The sequence below is a fragment of the Podarcis filfolensis genome, assembly GCF_964270895.1.
Source record: "Podarcis filfolensis genome assembly, chromosome: 1".
Taxonomy (NCBI): Eukaryota; Metazoa; Chordata; class Lepidosauria; order Squamata; family Lacertidae; genus Podarcis; species Podarcis filfolensis.
The window spans coordinates 127,551,473-127,565,903 of record NC_139604.1 but is presented as its reverse complement, the minus strand read 5'-3'; the positions used below and the strand labels follow the sequence as shown (position 1 = coordinate 127,565,903).

The following is a 14,431-nucleotide window of genomic DNA, read 5'->3' as shown; positions in this document are numbered from 1 at the left end:
ACACATGCTCCCTTGCAACTTTATGATTCTATCACTCGGCTGCCTGCCTCCTCTCCCCATAGGGTTGCAGTTATAGGGGCAGGAATAAATATTTGCTATGAGGTGAAGCATATCCTGTGGGTTTGTGCACACGTAATCTCTGTCCCTGCACCTCATTGACCCCGAAGGGATTAAATTAGTTCTAAGTTTTACACTCCCTTTTCTATTAAAAATAGTATTCAAATTAGTTTTGTTGCTGGAGTTTATCCATGCAGCGGGGGGGGGGGGAGCAGGACGTGGGGGGGGGCGCAGCTGGGGTGATAGTGGTTAGGATCCAGTTTGCCTTCAGGATACATGGAACACAAACAGTTCAGTCTTATAACAAGTTAGCCCTGCTAAGCCAGTGAGCTGACTGGAGATATATGGAGGTTTCTGAAGAACAGGAATCTGATTGGGGGAAGTGGCTGGGAGAAATTGGGGAGTGAAGGATTCCTCCTCCGCACCCCTAAACTGCATACATTGATAACAGGCTCCAGGAAGTCACAGCCAGTCGTGTTCCTGCTACAACACTTGCCGATTGCAAACACATGTCTGCAAGCAACATGCATCAAATATTTTCTGGAGTTTTTTGTGTGTGTAACCCACATAAAAACATGTGATATAGCCCACGGAGGTATAAAACACCTCCTACTGGGTTACGTTTGCTTCCGGGTGCTTAGAAAAAAGAAGGGATAAAAAGACCCAAGATTTTAAGAACTGATTTAAACCACCAGAGGAAGAGGGCAACTGCAGCCTGCAAAGCTTGCCAGAGGGTCTTTGCTCAGGGTACCTACCAGCAAATAATAATAATAATAATAATAATAATGAAGCAAATTGCCCCTTACACCCATCAGAAAAAAACAAACAAACAAACAACTGGCCTTGCAAGAATTGCAGCCTGGTCAAACTTCCACAGGCCGGACTTTTGCAGCTGGTCCTCCCGGTTTTACACCCTCCTTCCTCGCCTGCCATTTGTAGCTTTGATGTTATGTCCCCCAAGGACTGAAAGGAGCTACCTGCCTCAGCACAACCTGTGTGTCCTTGCTTGAAGATGGGCCATTGAGAGTGGTGTTTTTCCTTTCACAAAAACAACAACCACCCAGCCACTTTTCCTGCCTTCTGTCAACCAGCCCCTCTCGAAAGCAAGCAAGAGGGCAAGAAAAGAGGAGAGGAGGAACAGGAAGAGAGGAATGTGCCTTGGGCAGGCAAGCAGGTCAGCTCACCCGGCTGGCCCAGCAGAATACCTCTGGGGTGGCCTCTCACTAGCCAAAGCCACCCCCCATCTGCCCCGATTTTAAGTCTCCTAGCCCTGGCCAATTGACCCAACCACTGGCCCAGATCTAGTGAAAGAAAAAGAGAGAGCAGGCTTTGCAGGTTCAGACATTTAAACCTCTGTGGTATTTTAGGAATAAGTCAAGCACCAGTATATTTTCAGTGGGAACGAGGGAAGGAATAAAGGGAGATCTGCTAGGTGGTGATCTGTCCTGGGAGCCTTTGAGGGCAAGGGGCTGCTTGGGATTATAGACCTGGGCAGGTTCCTGTCTTGTGGGGGAAAGGAAAACTGATCTGAACCGAAGGCAGAATCAAGTTTCACAACAAGAGACCCGAGTGAGTGTGCAAGGAGGGGGTGGGGAGAGGGACTAGCAACCCTCCTGCCACCGAAGGAGCTTCAAGTTTCCCTCTCTCTGTTTCCCACCCCCTGGTGACATAAAACCTGGGCAAATGATTAACGCTGTCAAATAAAAATGGGAGAGGGGAGAGAAAGTTTCCTTGGACAATAAGAAGAGGAGGTGATCGGGAGACGATTGAGTGTTTGTTGGATGCGTTGAGGGATCCTAGGAAAGGAGGCTGGTGCTATTTATGCAGAGGGTTAAGATGGAGAAAGAAAACTTTTCTTCCCATGGTAGTATGGAGTTTGCAGATCTGGAAACATTTTACACACACACACAGCCCCGCGGCAACAGCAGATTTTAAATGTTAGGTTGGCGGTTTGTGGCAATGTATACAGAACATCATAATTTCATGAATCGTGTGCAAGGAAAGGAGAAAACAGAGAAATAAAGGATATGGCACTGGAAAGAACACTCAGAAGTTTTGCTGTTGGGGGGAGCTGTTTTGCTGGTGGATAAAGTGGGGAGCATTGGCGAGAGAGGAACTTTTATATTTTCGCACTGGGAGAGGAATAAAGGGGTGCCCCCACCCCAGGACGAATCAAGCTACAAAAAGTGCTCCCAGGCAGAGATACCTTGAAGGTTATGGGGTGGAGGAGAGATTTTCCACCCAGGGAATCTGGAAGCAAAATAACCACTTTCTTTTTTAGTGGGTGGGTGGGCGGGGGAATTATGTAGCCTTGAGTGCAGGATGAAAGAAGTGGGAATAAAGTACTTTTGAGGGACAAGGAGATTACCAGAGACACTTATTTTCCTCTACACTCTGCAAGGAAGAAGAAGGTGTGTGTGTGTGTGTTTTTAAAAGTGAGAGATTTGGGGCAGTGGTGGGAGGAAAGAGAGAGAGAGAGAGAGAGAGAGAGAGAGAGAAGAAAGCTGTAAGGTAAACGCCATGTTTGTCAAGGAATGAGAGCCAGGCTAGGACAGACAGGGCAGGGGAAGGGAGGGAGCAAGCCAGACAGGAGGGGAAAGGGGGGAGGACAGGAAAAGCAAAGGAGCAGGCAAGGTGTTAAAAGAGATGGCATGTGGTTTTTGGAGAAACAAAGAAAGACAAGGTGGAAGGAGAGGGTCAGGCAAGAAGGCTGGGGGTGGGAGGCAAAAGGTGAAAATAATGCGGGAATGAGACAGTGGCGAATTATGGATGCTAAACCAGAAAGCAAGATGGGGCATTGGGGTAGGGTGGGGGCACTAAAGGCCTTTTGTGGGGCAGGGAAAATAGCATATCTAACAAGCTAGAGGGCAGAAGAGGGGGTGGTGGCAAGGAATCAAGCAAAGCAGCAGGGAGTTTTGGGAAAGGGAAGACAACAGGCGATAAAGGGCAGGGAACAAGGTCTAAACAGAGTGGAAATCAAGCAGAGCGCGGAGCCCCCGCGTCCAGCAAGAGCCTCAGGCTAGCTGTGCCGTCTCTTAACCCGGGGACTTGCTACGCCAGATCGCACTCCTGCGCCCCCTGCCCATGTGCAGAGTTCCGTCCCCCTCGCCAGCCTCTCCCTCTCTCCCCGCCTCAAGGAGCTCCCGGATTCCGGAGCTGCTTTGTCCCCGGCCGATTCCCCACTCCCTGTCTCCTCCTCCTCTCTCTCTCTCTCTCTCTCTCCAAAAAGTTTGCGAAAGTTTTTCCCTTTCCCGCGGGCGCGCTCACCTCTTGGACTGCGGCTCGGAGGGGTTGCGATCTCTCTGCCGTCGGTTCTTGAACCAGTTGCTGACCTGCGTGAGCGAGAGCCCGGTGACCTTGGCCAGGTTGCGCTTCTCGGCGGGCGACGGGTAGCGGTTCTGCTTGTAGAGCTCCTTGAGCGCGTTGCGCGACCTCTCCTTGAAGCAGTACACCGTCTCCTCGCCGTCCCAGATGGTCCGCGGCAAGGGGAACTTCCTGCGCAGGCGGTACTTGTCGACGGCGCCCAGGGGCCGCCCGCGGGCCCTCTCCGCCTCGCTGTAGCGCGCCTTGTACCACAGCTCCTGCAGCAGCGCGTGGTTGGCGGCGTCGAAGCTGTGGCTCTCCAGGATGCCGTACAGCTCCGCGTAAAGACCCTGGTGGAAAGCCACCAGCGCGCGCGCCTTCAGCAGGCTCTCGTTGCCACGTAGCAGGTCGCTCCGCGGCAGCGACCACAGGAACCGCGCCAGCCGGTCCAGGTGGCCGCCTTGCTGGAGAGCCTCGCACACGCACGCGACGTGCTCCGGGGAGAAAGCCAGCGGAGCCTGCGACGGCGGCGAGCAAGGCGAGGCGGGAGACGGCGAGGAGCAGGCGGGCGCGGCGGAGAGGGCAGCGTGGCGCACGGGCTGGTTGCGCACCAGCAGCTCGGCGTGGAGCAGGACCTGGTCGGCCGCCTCCGCCGCTGCCTCCTCGTCCTCGTCGTCGTCTTCGTCCTCCCCGTCGTCTTCCTCCTCCTCATGCTTCCTGGCGAAAGGCGGCGCGCAGCCTTCCCGGGCTGCCTTCTCCTGCGCCCCGACGCCGCCGGAGAGCATGTCCGCCAGCACGTTTTCCTGCTTGATCGCCGCCACCACGCCGGGGATCGGGGCGGTGGGGGAGGCAGAGGACATTTTCCACCGCCCCCTCCCTTGTTTTGGAGTTGGGTGGTGTGGGTTTGTGGGTTTCCCCCCCTTTCCTCTCTCTCTCCCCCCCTCCCCAGTGCAATACACAAACACACACACACCGTTCCTGCTCCTCCTCCTTGCCCCGCCACCCGGCTGGCGTTCAGCCGATCAGGTTTCCTCGCCGCCGCACAGGAACCATTAAGACAGCTTGTTCGAGCAAAACTTTGTGTAAGCGGATCGCGGCTCCTTTCCCCCCACCCCGTCCGACCTCCTCCTCCTCCCCACCCCCCTCCCTTTTCTTCCTCTCCCCCCGCCCCCCCTCCACTACCACCACAACGTGACTCCTCCAAAGCCTTCTCTGCCTCTCGCCTGCCTACATATTCTTTAATGGCACAAGCAGCCGCCTGGACCCGGGCGCGGGCGCGGATTGGCCGCCCAGTGCGGAGGGGGCGGGGGCATCCCGGGGTTTCTATGGGAACCGTCAATCAACCCCTCCTCCGCCCCGCCCCTCCCGTCGGTGCCCGCTTGGCGAAGCTTTGCTCCCTCCTTTTTCGAAAAGCGAAACACCTCTACCTGGAAGATCGGGGCGTGCGCGGCTGGTCTGTGCCACCCCCTCTCTCTTCCCCTGCAATTCTTCCCTGGAGCGGCTGGGATGCGGGAGATGCAGGGAAAAAACCGAAAGGGAAGCGTAGGTGTCCCTCTTTCTAGGCATCCTCAGAAGCAAAACTTTCAAGTTTCGAGATACGTAAATTGTTGAGAGAGTGGATATCTTTCAACGGAGCTGTAGCGGTTAGCTAAGGGAGACTTCAGAACCTGCTTCTCCACATAACTTGGTCAATAACACAGGACTTTGCACGTATATTTAGGAGTTAGATCCATTAAAGTCAGTGGTTCTTACTGCGTGGTGCGCAGAGGGTTGCTCAGAAATAAAGTCTCATTGAGCTCAGTCAGTCCCAGCTAAGCTTCCCAGTTAAATTAAATTTTCAGGTTTCCAAATAAATGGTTGAGAGTGTAAGATAACTTTCTGTGGATAGCTAGTGTAGGGGTTAGAGAGTTCAAACCCCGCCTCTCCACATTACTTGGTTAATTATATGCATATATATTTAGGAGTCTGATCCATTAAATTCAGTGGTTCTTACTCCAAAGTGCATAGAGGATTGCTCAGAAGTAAGCCCCATTGAGCTCCTCAACCCCACTTAAGCAGTCCGTGGGATTGAATCCTGTGAAATCCTGTATCAACTTATCTATAAGTCCCATTGAACTGAATGGGGCTTCTGAGTAGACAAGCATAGGGTCACCATCTTTTTACACTCTTATATGGACAGTGGGGGGATAAAATATGGGAGTGTAAGTAGGGTTTATTCTAAGCTCTGACGTCGTTCCCCCCACTAGCAGCCAGTATACTGCCCATGAAAGAAAGAAAATGAAAGAGGGAAGAGAAAACAAGAATTAACACAGAAAGAGGCAGGGAATAAGAAGAAAACAGCACGGAAACAAAGCTGGAAATTTGGGGAAATGAGAAAGACAGTGAGGGAGCAAGAAAAAGCAAAGTTTCATTGAAAAGAATGTGGTAAGGTAAGGGGAGTCGCCTGCCGCAGTTTCTTGGGCAAAGAGATTATTTACCTTTCTTAACCTGCAGTTTGGCACCAAGGCTCCCTTCCTGCTCAAAACAGAACTATAAAGCTGAGCCCCCACCCAAAATATTATTTTTTTGTGACTAGGATTTGCAGTCTGTTACAAAATGACTATTCTCCCTGTAAAAAACATTGAAGGTTCTGTTTACTTTTACTGTTGCGGTATACTAAGAGTTAATGAAGGATAGTCACAAAATGGCTGCTCAAAAGCTGCAGGGTTGCTGCTGCTTCTAACCCATGTATTATTTACAACACTGTCTGGAATAAGGTCCGGAAAACAAACTTATTAATATCAGTGGATCTGTCTGCCTATCCTTCAGTTTTTGTCTGGTGACCTTGCACCTCTCGGTCTACCTGGTTCAGTCTGCTGGGCCTAGCGGAGGAAAGGAGGAATCGTCTCAGCCTTGTGATGCTATCTTCTGAACTGTCCACATGCCCTGCCATTTGGGAGAAGTCTTCTTTGAGGATTCATTCTCCAGGATAGGAGTTGACAAGCTGGAAGGTATGCAGTGGGTGACCAAGATGAACTAGGTCCTGGAAACCAAGAAGAAGAAGAAGAGTTTGGATTTGATATCCTGCTTTATCACTACCCTAAGGAGTCTCAAAGCAGCTAACATTCTCCTTTCCCTTCCTCCCCCACAACAAACACTCTGTGAGGTGAGTGAGGCTGAGAGACTTCAGAGAAGTGTGACTGGCCCAAGGTCACCCAGCAGCTGCATGTGGAGGAGCGGGGACGCGAACCCGGTTCACAAGATTATGAGACTACCGCTCTTAACCACTACACCACACTGGCTCTCCAAGCCTTATGAGGAACAGTTGAAGGAATTGGAGATGTTTAGCCTAGAGGAGACTGAGAGGAGATATATATCTATAGGGCTGTCACATGGAGGATGGAAACAAGCTTGTTTTTTCCTGCCCCAGAGGGTAGGACTCGAACCAACGGATTCAAGTTTCAAGAAAGGAAATTCTGACACTAAACAACTTTCCAACAGCAAGAGCTGTTCGACAGTGAAACAGAAGCCTTCCAAAAGTGGTAGACTCTCTTTCCTTAGAGGTTTTCAAGCGGAGATTGGATAGCTATCTGTCATGGATGCTTTAGTTGCAATTCCTGCATTGCAGAGTGTTGGATTAGATGACCCTTGGGGTCCCTTCCAACTCTACAATTCTATGATTCTGTTGAGAGTTGTTTGGAAACCCCTATTCCCCCAACAGAGCTTCAGTTTCCAGAGTGGTTTCACAATCAATTCATCTTCACCAGGAGTTCTGTACAGGAACGTTAGTTTCCTTGCAACTCTCAGCACATTTAAGCAACTACAACTCCCATAATTCTTTGGGGGGAGCCATGCCTGTTTAAAGTGGTAAAGGTAAAGGGGACCCCTGACCATTAGGTCCAGTCGTGACCCACTCTGGGGTTGCAGTGCTCATCTCGCTTTACTGGCCGAGGGAGCCGGCGTACAGCTTCCGGGTCATGTGGCCAGCATGACTAAGCCGCTTCTGGCGAACCAGAGCAGCGCACGGAAACACCGTTTACCTTCCCGCCGGAGCGGTACCTATTTATCTATTTGCACTTTGAGGTGCTTTTGAACTGCTAGGTTGGCAGGAGCAGGGACTGAGCAATGGGAGCTCACCCGGTCGCGGGGATTCAAACTGCCGACCTTCTGATCGGCAAGTCCTAGGCTCTGTGGTTTAACCCACAGCATCCTGTTTAAAGTGATATCATAGTGCTATAAAGGTATGGTGGGAATGTGGCCTGAGACGCAGCAGAGACCTTTGCCAGGCTGCAGCTGCTGTTATACTTGAAAAGTGAAGACAGAGAAGGGATGGGGAAGGGATGCAAAGAGCTGAGATGATAGTTGGCTGGGAGTGGGTGGGTGGGTGTATGTGTGCACTATCCTGTGATTTGCCAAACTGTCTGTTGAAGGAGAAATCACTAACTGGGCTACCAGGTCTATGTTCTACTGAAAGGCTGAGTTGAAAAGAGTCCTTCAACGGAGAACTGCAGCTGCTGGAGATAGTTTTTGGACCACAGACTGCTGAACACTAAACCACAACACTTTGCCTTTGGAAAGAGTTCCCTGCTGGCAAGGACAAAGACTCCTTTTTTTCTTTCTTTCTTTTACATTTTCTATTTCTTTTTGTCTTTTCTCATCCATTTTCTCCTCTTCTTTTTAGACTCTACCTAGCTCCTTATTAAATCCCAGGTGCCCGACTGCAGCACAAGCTTATTTCACACTGCACAATTTCCGTGACTCTGCACAAGATGCGTCTAGCTGCATGTTAGAATAAACCCTGATCGTTACCCCCAAAGGTATTTTCTTGGCAGGGAACTCCACTGAGTTTCAAAAGGGCTTGCTTCAGATAAGGTTGCAATCTAGACACACGTCACACTGAGTCCACTAAATGTGCATAGGCGTGCAGTAGAACATGAATCATTACCAAAATATAATTATAAACAAGCCTGTTATATATATATATCTTAAGTATGTATACAAACTCAATGAGAGGTGTGTTTGCTTTTGCTGGGTAATCTTATTTATATTAGGTCTAATCTGAGACAGATAAACTCTCATCTCCTCATCAACACATAATAGCCTTTCTCTTTTCTGATTTTTTGTATTTGTCAAAGTTGAAAATCCTTGTTCACAGCAATACGTCGTAGGGAACTGTAGAAGATTAACAATGCTCTTGAAGAGAGGCACAGATACTGCGTCCGGTTGTATGTCCAAAAAAAATCCAGTGGCGTACTTCTACTGCAAAACAAAAGAAAACAACAAAACATCTTCTGCAAATATTTTTGTTGTTGTTACTATACTATACTGCATGTTTAAATGTTTCTTTAGTTGTCCTTGAATCTTCCTGCCACAGTCATCCTTTTGCCACACTCTTTGAGAACCATGCCTTTATATGCATGCCTTATATACAGCTGCTCATTCAGAGATTGCTTACTCACAAGTAGACTACATACTCATATGCTGCGTGATAACGCTGGGTCTGTAGATGCAGCCTTCGAGTGCCAGTATTCTGGAGGGTGTGGTGATCCTGTATGAAGGAGCGTCTCCACCCCCATTGTTCAGCCCAGACACTGAGGTCCAGCTCCAAGGGCCTTCTGGCGGTTCCCTCACTGCGAGAAGTGAGGTCACAGGGAACCAGGCAGAGGGCCTTCTTGGTGGTGGCGCCGGCCCTGTGGAACACCCTTCTGTCAGATGTCAAGGACATAAACAACTATCTGACTTCTAGAAGACTTCTGAAACAACCCTGTGTTTGATGTTTTCATTTGTTGGAAGATGACCAGAGTGGCTGGGGAAACCCAGATAGGTGGCTTATAAATAAATTCTCCTCCTCCTCCTTTAACAGCTCCAAGGGTTCTTAAGCAAGTCTCCCACTGGAGGACCCAAGAGATTACCTGCTTCTAAAGGTCCCTACCCTGATCAGTGTAGTGTAGTGGTTAAGAGCAGTAGACTCGTAATCTGGTGAACTGGGTTCACGTCTCCGCTCCTCCACATGCAGCTGCTTGGTGACCTTGGGCCAGTCACACGTCTTTGAAGTCTCTCAGCCCCACTCACCTCACAGAGTGTTTGTTGTGGGGGAGGAAGGAAAAGGAGATTGTTGGCTGCTTTGAGACTCCTTCGGGTAGTGATAAAGCGGGATATCAAATCCAAACTACTCCTCCTCCTCCTCCCCTTCTTCTTCTTCTTCTTCTTCTTCTTCTTCTTCTTCTTCTTCTTCTTCTTCTCTGAAGACACAAGTGTCCTGCAGTGTTCAGTTACAAGGAGCATTTGAGAAATTGCTTAACCTTGAATTCATTTTCAGAATCTTTCCAACTAAGATTCTATGAACCTGAACTGAGTTCAGAATCCTTACGCGCCAAAAATCCACTCCTGGTTTTCTCCTAATTTAGGGAGAAAGAAAAAAAAGTTGTTAAATTCTTAGGAGTCCGAAACCCTTGTCAATCTATTGCAAAGTTGCCCTCCCCCCCAATCCCAAATTACTTTCTGCCCACCACCAATGTTGGAAAGCACAGCAATGTATTAAAACCAAAAGTGTCATCATAAAGAGCAGCTCAAGAAGGCAAAGAATGATGCAGTCCAGCCAAGTTAGTCACTTTAAAATAAAATTTAAACCACATTCTGATGTGTGACTACATAGAAGCAAGTCCTGCTTTTCAATGGGATGCTCTCCCACTTTGTGAGATATTACATGTTGAATTGTGTTCAAAATAGAAGTTACATAGTCAAAAACAGCCTGCTACATTGTGTGTGTTGCTCCCAGGTAATTGTGCATAGGATTGTGGTCTAAATGTGCTTAACTTAACTTTGGAAGAATATCCCGTTTTTTGTTGCAATGCTCCTGTACCAGTAGTGGCATGAAATTTATTTATTTGATTTTGGATTTGCGAAAGCCAGTGCTTAAAACAGTGCAGTATAAACAGAGAGCGCGTTGTGTCTAAATACAAAGCTGCTATCTTTGCAACCTCAAGTCACAGTGTACATAACACTGAACTCCTGGCTGCCGCCGCCACTCTCTTGTGCAGATTCTCATAATGGATTCTGTCAGCTGCAGGCAAGTGCTAACCACCACCATTTTTTAAAACTACAACTCCCATCATTCCAGACCAATGGCCATGCTTGCAGTGGTCGATGGGAGTTGGAGTCCAAAACAATAACAACACCTAGCTGGTACTATTTTGAATACCCCTGGATTACACCATCATAGCTGCAACTCTAAACACATTTATTTGCAAGTAAGCCTCCCCAAACTCATAGTTTGTAGTAGGACTTAAGAGCACAATTCTACGCAACACATTTCTACTCAGAAATAAGTTTCATTAACTGTAAAGGGACTTATTCCCAGCTGAACCATAGGATTGCAGCCTTTGTCCTCTCAAATATCGGTATACAGAACTGCAGGTTTAAGTCTAAGGAAGCATAAAGGTAAAGGTAAAGGTAAAGGGACCCCTGACGATTAGGTCCAGTCGTGGCCGACTCTGGGGTTGCAGCGCTCATCTTGCTTTATTGACTGAGGGAGCCAGCGTACAGCTTCCAGGTCATGCGGCCAGCATGACTAAGCCACTTCTGGCGAACCAGAGCAGCGCACGGAAATGCCATTTGCCTTCCCGCCGGAGCGGTACCTCCGACCTTCAGAACCTCCGACCTTCTGATTGGTAAGTCCTAGGCTCTGTGCTTTAACCCACAGCACCACCCGCATCCTCTAAGGAAGCATATATGGGAGTAAACTGCAAGGCTACAACTCTATGTTTACTTTCGAGTAAACGTGATTCAGTTAAGTGGGACTGAGGTTGCCTATACAGTACACTCTCTACAATGAAAGTACACCTCTCCCTGTAAAGAATCATGGAATCTGTAGTTTCCAGCACCATTAACAAAGTACGATTCTCAGGATCATTGCTGTGTGTGTCAAGGCTTTAAATGTGTTTGAAATGTATAGTGCATAATACTCAGTTGTTGCACAAGAGGCACTTGAGTATGGCACACAGGAGTGAGAACAAAACAGCTTCCTTAAAAAAAAAAAAGTATGTTTGATCAGCCGTTCCTTTCTCTGTCTGGGAAGAGTTCATTCATTTTCTTAAAATGTTTCCTTTCACTCACGGACACAGTGGATCGTTACTCCTGGGTTCAGCTCACCGCAGCAGAGACGGGCACATTCCCTGTGTTTTGTGAATCAGAATCAGACACCCATGTCACGGAGGTGTTTGGAATGGGAAAGAACAGAAAGAACATCAGACGTATGATCCTAGCAAATTTATTAACTTGGATTGGCAGTACAGATTGGAAATCAGTTTTCATGTATAAAAGCGGCTGTGACTGTTCTGCTCAGAAGCCACCAATTGTATTTTATATGAGACGTCTTTCTCTTCCATCTGCTGTCTGGACTAGTCCGACAGATCCTCTAGCGCCTTGTAGATTGCTGCCAAGACAGACGCGATCCGTAAGGTACTTAGGCCGTGCCCTGAATTGAACTCCCAATACCAAGCCAGTCATTTAGCAATGAACCCTTCTCATATAGCAGCCATGCGGACCTCCAACTACTGCAGGACTCATCGTCCCTAACCACTGCTCCTGCTGGCTGGAAAACTACAGGCTCCCAATCCTTGCCCTATAGACCTATTCTCTGTTCTTGAGAAAATCTTAATAAACATAGGTTGGGTTTTCTTTTGGAAGACGAAAAGTACTTTGACCCTGTGAATGAAAAACGATTTCCCTCTAGTGTGGAAATAATGGATCTTTCCCATGGGGAAGCTGCATTCCTGACCCGATTTACTCGGGAGCAAGTCCCCACTGAAATCAGTGCATTCACGGTTAGGATTTGACTGACATGACCCCTAACTGCATACCAAGCCTGGATCAGTGTCAGATTGTGACATTATTGCAGAGCACCCAGTCCCATTTTGGTTATCTGCGATTTTAATGCCTTTGGGACACTGACTCAAGTTACTGACTCAAGCATTTAGACAAGATCTGCCGTGTGAATCGCCCCTTGACTAGAGCAGGGTTAATTTGGTTCAGATCCAAGTAGTAATATTTGGCATGTTGATGGATCACTGGGGCTTTTAATAACCCCCTTTCCATCCTAGGGCTCCATGCACACTTAGACTGAAAAGTCCTCTACACACTTACCTGGGAGTAAGCCCCATTGAACACAATGGCACTTAATTCTGAGTAGACATGCCTGGGATTACAATGATGGTTGCTGATAAGCCTGCAGTCCTATACTGTACATGCTGACCTGGGAGAAAGCCCCGTGGAAAATAATGAAGCTAAGGAATGGGATTGTACTGCAAGACCGTCTGAATTCAGTTGGTCTTGTTTCTGGCTAAGCACGCTTAGGCTCTCCCTGGCAATATATACTTACTTGGGAATTAGCTCCACCGAACATAGCTGGATTTACTTGTGAGGAAATGTTCATAGTACTGGGCAGCACGGTCCTTTGATCCTAGTGGGAAAACTAAGCAAGTACTTCTAACTTTCTCCATTGGAGAATGATTGTCTTCCAAAGTGGCTCACAGACACCGTCAGCTTGGAGGTAAGATGGGATTGAACCCGAGATCTTCTGCAGATCCTCAACCACTGAAGAGCTACGCCCCTTCCCAGGTATGTGAGCTTTAAACATCCACATATGTATTAATTTAAAAGCATTAGTATTTTTAATATTTATATACAGTACTTCATTATTATTCTATGTCCCTATTTTCATCCGAGCAATGTTGGAGGGTATGCAATGCTACAACACAGGGGAGTAAGTGCTATTGAATTAGGCAGTGGGACCCTATGCCTTCTAAAGATGCAATGCCAACCCTGGCTTCCCTGAGAGCAAGCCTCCTTGAATTAAACAGGATATGCTTCCCAGGAGGCAGGAGGACCATGCTGCAACCTGGGAAGCAAGCCCTATTTAAAATAGCCAGGGCTTACACCTGAGTAAGGCCGAGGTCCCCTTGCAGGAGCCACATTGCCTTCTCCAATGCAAAGGCAGTTTGGAAGCACCTTGGGGCAGAGACCTGCTTGGCCTTCTGCAGTCTGAAACCTGAAACAGTGTGTGGGGTGTAGTCATGCCCCCCCAATCAATCCAATTTAAAAAAATACTTAACTAAAAGTAGAAATTGTAGAAAGATTTTGACAGATTTCTCTGAGAAATAATTTTAAAGCAACTGTTGTTGAGACATTTCATTCTGAATCTGCTTGACACAGCCAGAGGAAGATGACAGGCGTGGATGTAGCCAGGATTTTTGTTGGGGGGGGGAACAGAACCTCAGATTTGTATTTATTTATATTTTTAATTTTTTTATTTTCAATTTTCATTTATATTCATTGCCACAATTATTTTACCAAGTTTTAACATTTCCCATTTCGACTCCCTTCCCCCTTTTTCTGCGGTTCCTTACATTCATTTTTACCCTTTCCTGCATACTCCTAACTGTCTTAACTCATTCTTTTATGCGTCTCTTCTAATATAGATCTCCAATATCAACCTGCAGGTTGTTACAAGAACCCTGTCTTAATCTGTTTCCAGGTTTGTTTTGCAAATACTCAATAAACCACGCCCATTCCTTTCTAAAAAAAATAGTTTGCTGTCTCGATTTCTTAAATATGTATTTCATGGATTCTGATGGATTTAGAAGCTGCCCCTCCTTGGCTACGCCCATGATGACAGGTGGCTATCCTTCCTCCACCCCCCCCAATAAATCCTGGCTGCCCCCCTCCAAGTCTCTTCTTTTTTGGCCATCACTCGTAGCCGAGTAATATTGTCTTCCATAAACACGGTTTTAACAATGAATCCGTAAGTGACTGTGGAGGCCAATTCTGGATCCACACGTTCTTCCACAGTGGGGACATTGGTTTCCGGGTGGGAGTTGATCACGGTGTGGATTTGCCAAGTGTGCCTTCCTCCTAGCACCTTTCTCCCTTGCGTCCTGAGTTCAAGTGTCTTCAAAGCCCATGAAAACTGGAGGGCTCACAGGCCAGTGTTTCCCAATTGTTGGTGTTTATACTACATTTTTTAAAAAATGCCTTGAGACAGTATTTAAACCTCTTTTGTTGACCACCAGCATTACGCTTTCCATTTTTAAGT

At 47.8% G+C, this 14,431-nt stretch overlaps 1 protein-coding gene across 1 annotated transcript in view; it reads right to left on the bottom strand.

The window, feature by feature from the left end:
* Window positions 1–4,502, bottom strand: part of SIX4 (SIX homeobox 4) — a 31,824-nt gene extending 27,322 nt beyond the window's left edge. Inside the window, exon 1 of the mRNA XM_083612950.1 lies at window positions 3,325–4,502. Coding sequence (XP_083469076.1) covers window positions 3,325–4,220 — 896 coding nt within the window. The 5' untranslated portion in view covers window positions 4,221–4,502. The remainder of the gene's footprint in view (window positions 1–3,324) is intronic.
* Between the last annotated feature and the right edge of the window lie 9,929 nt (window positions 4,503–14,431).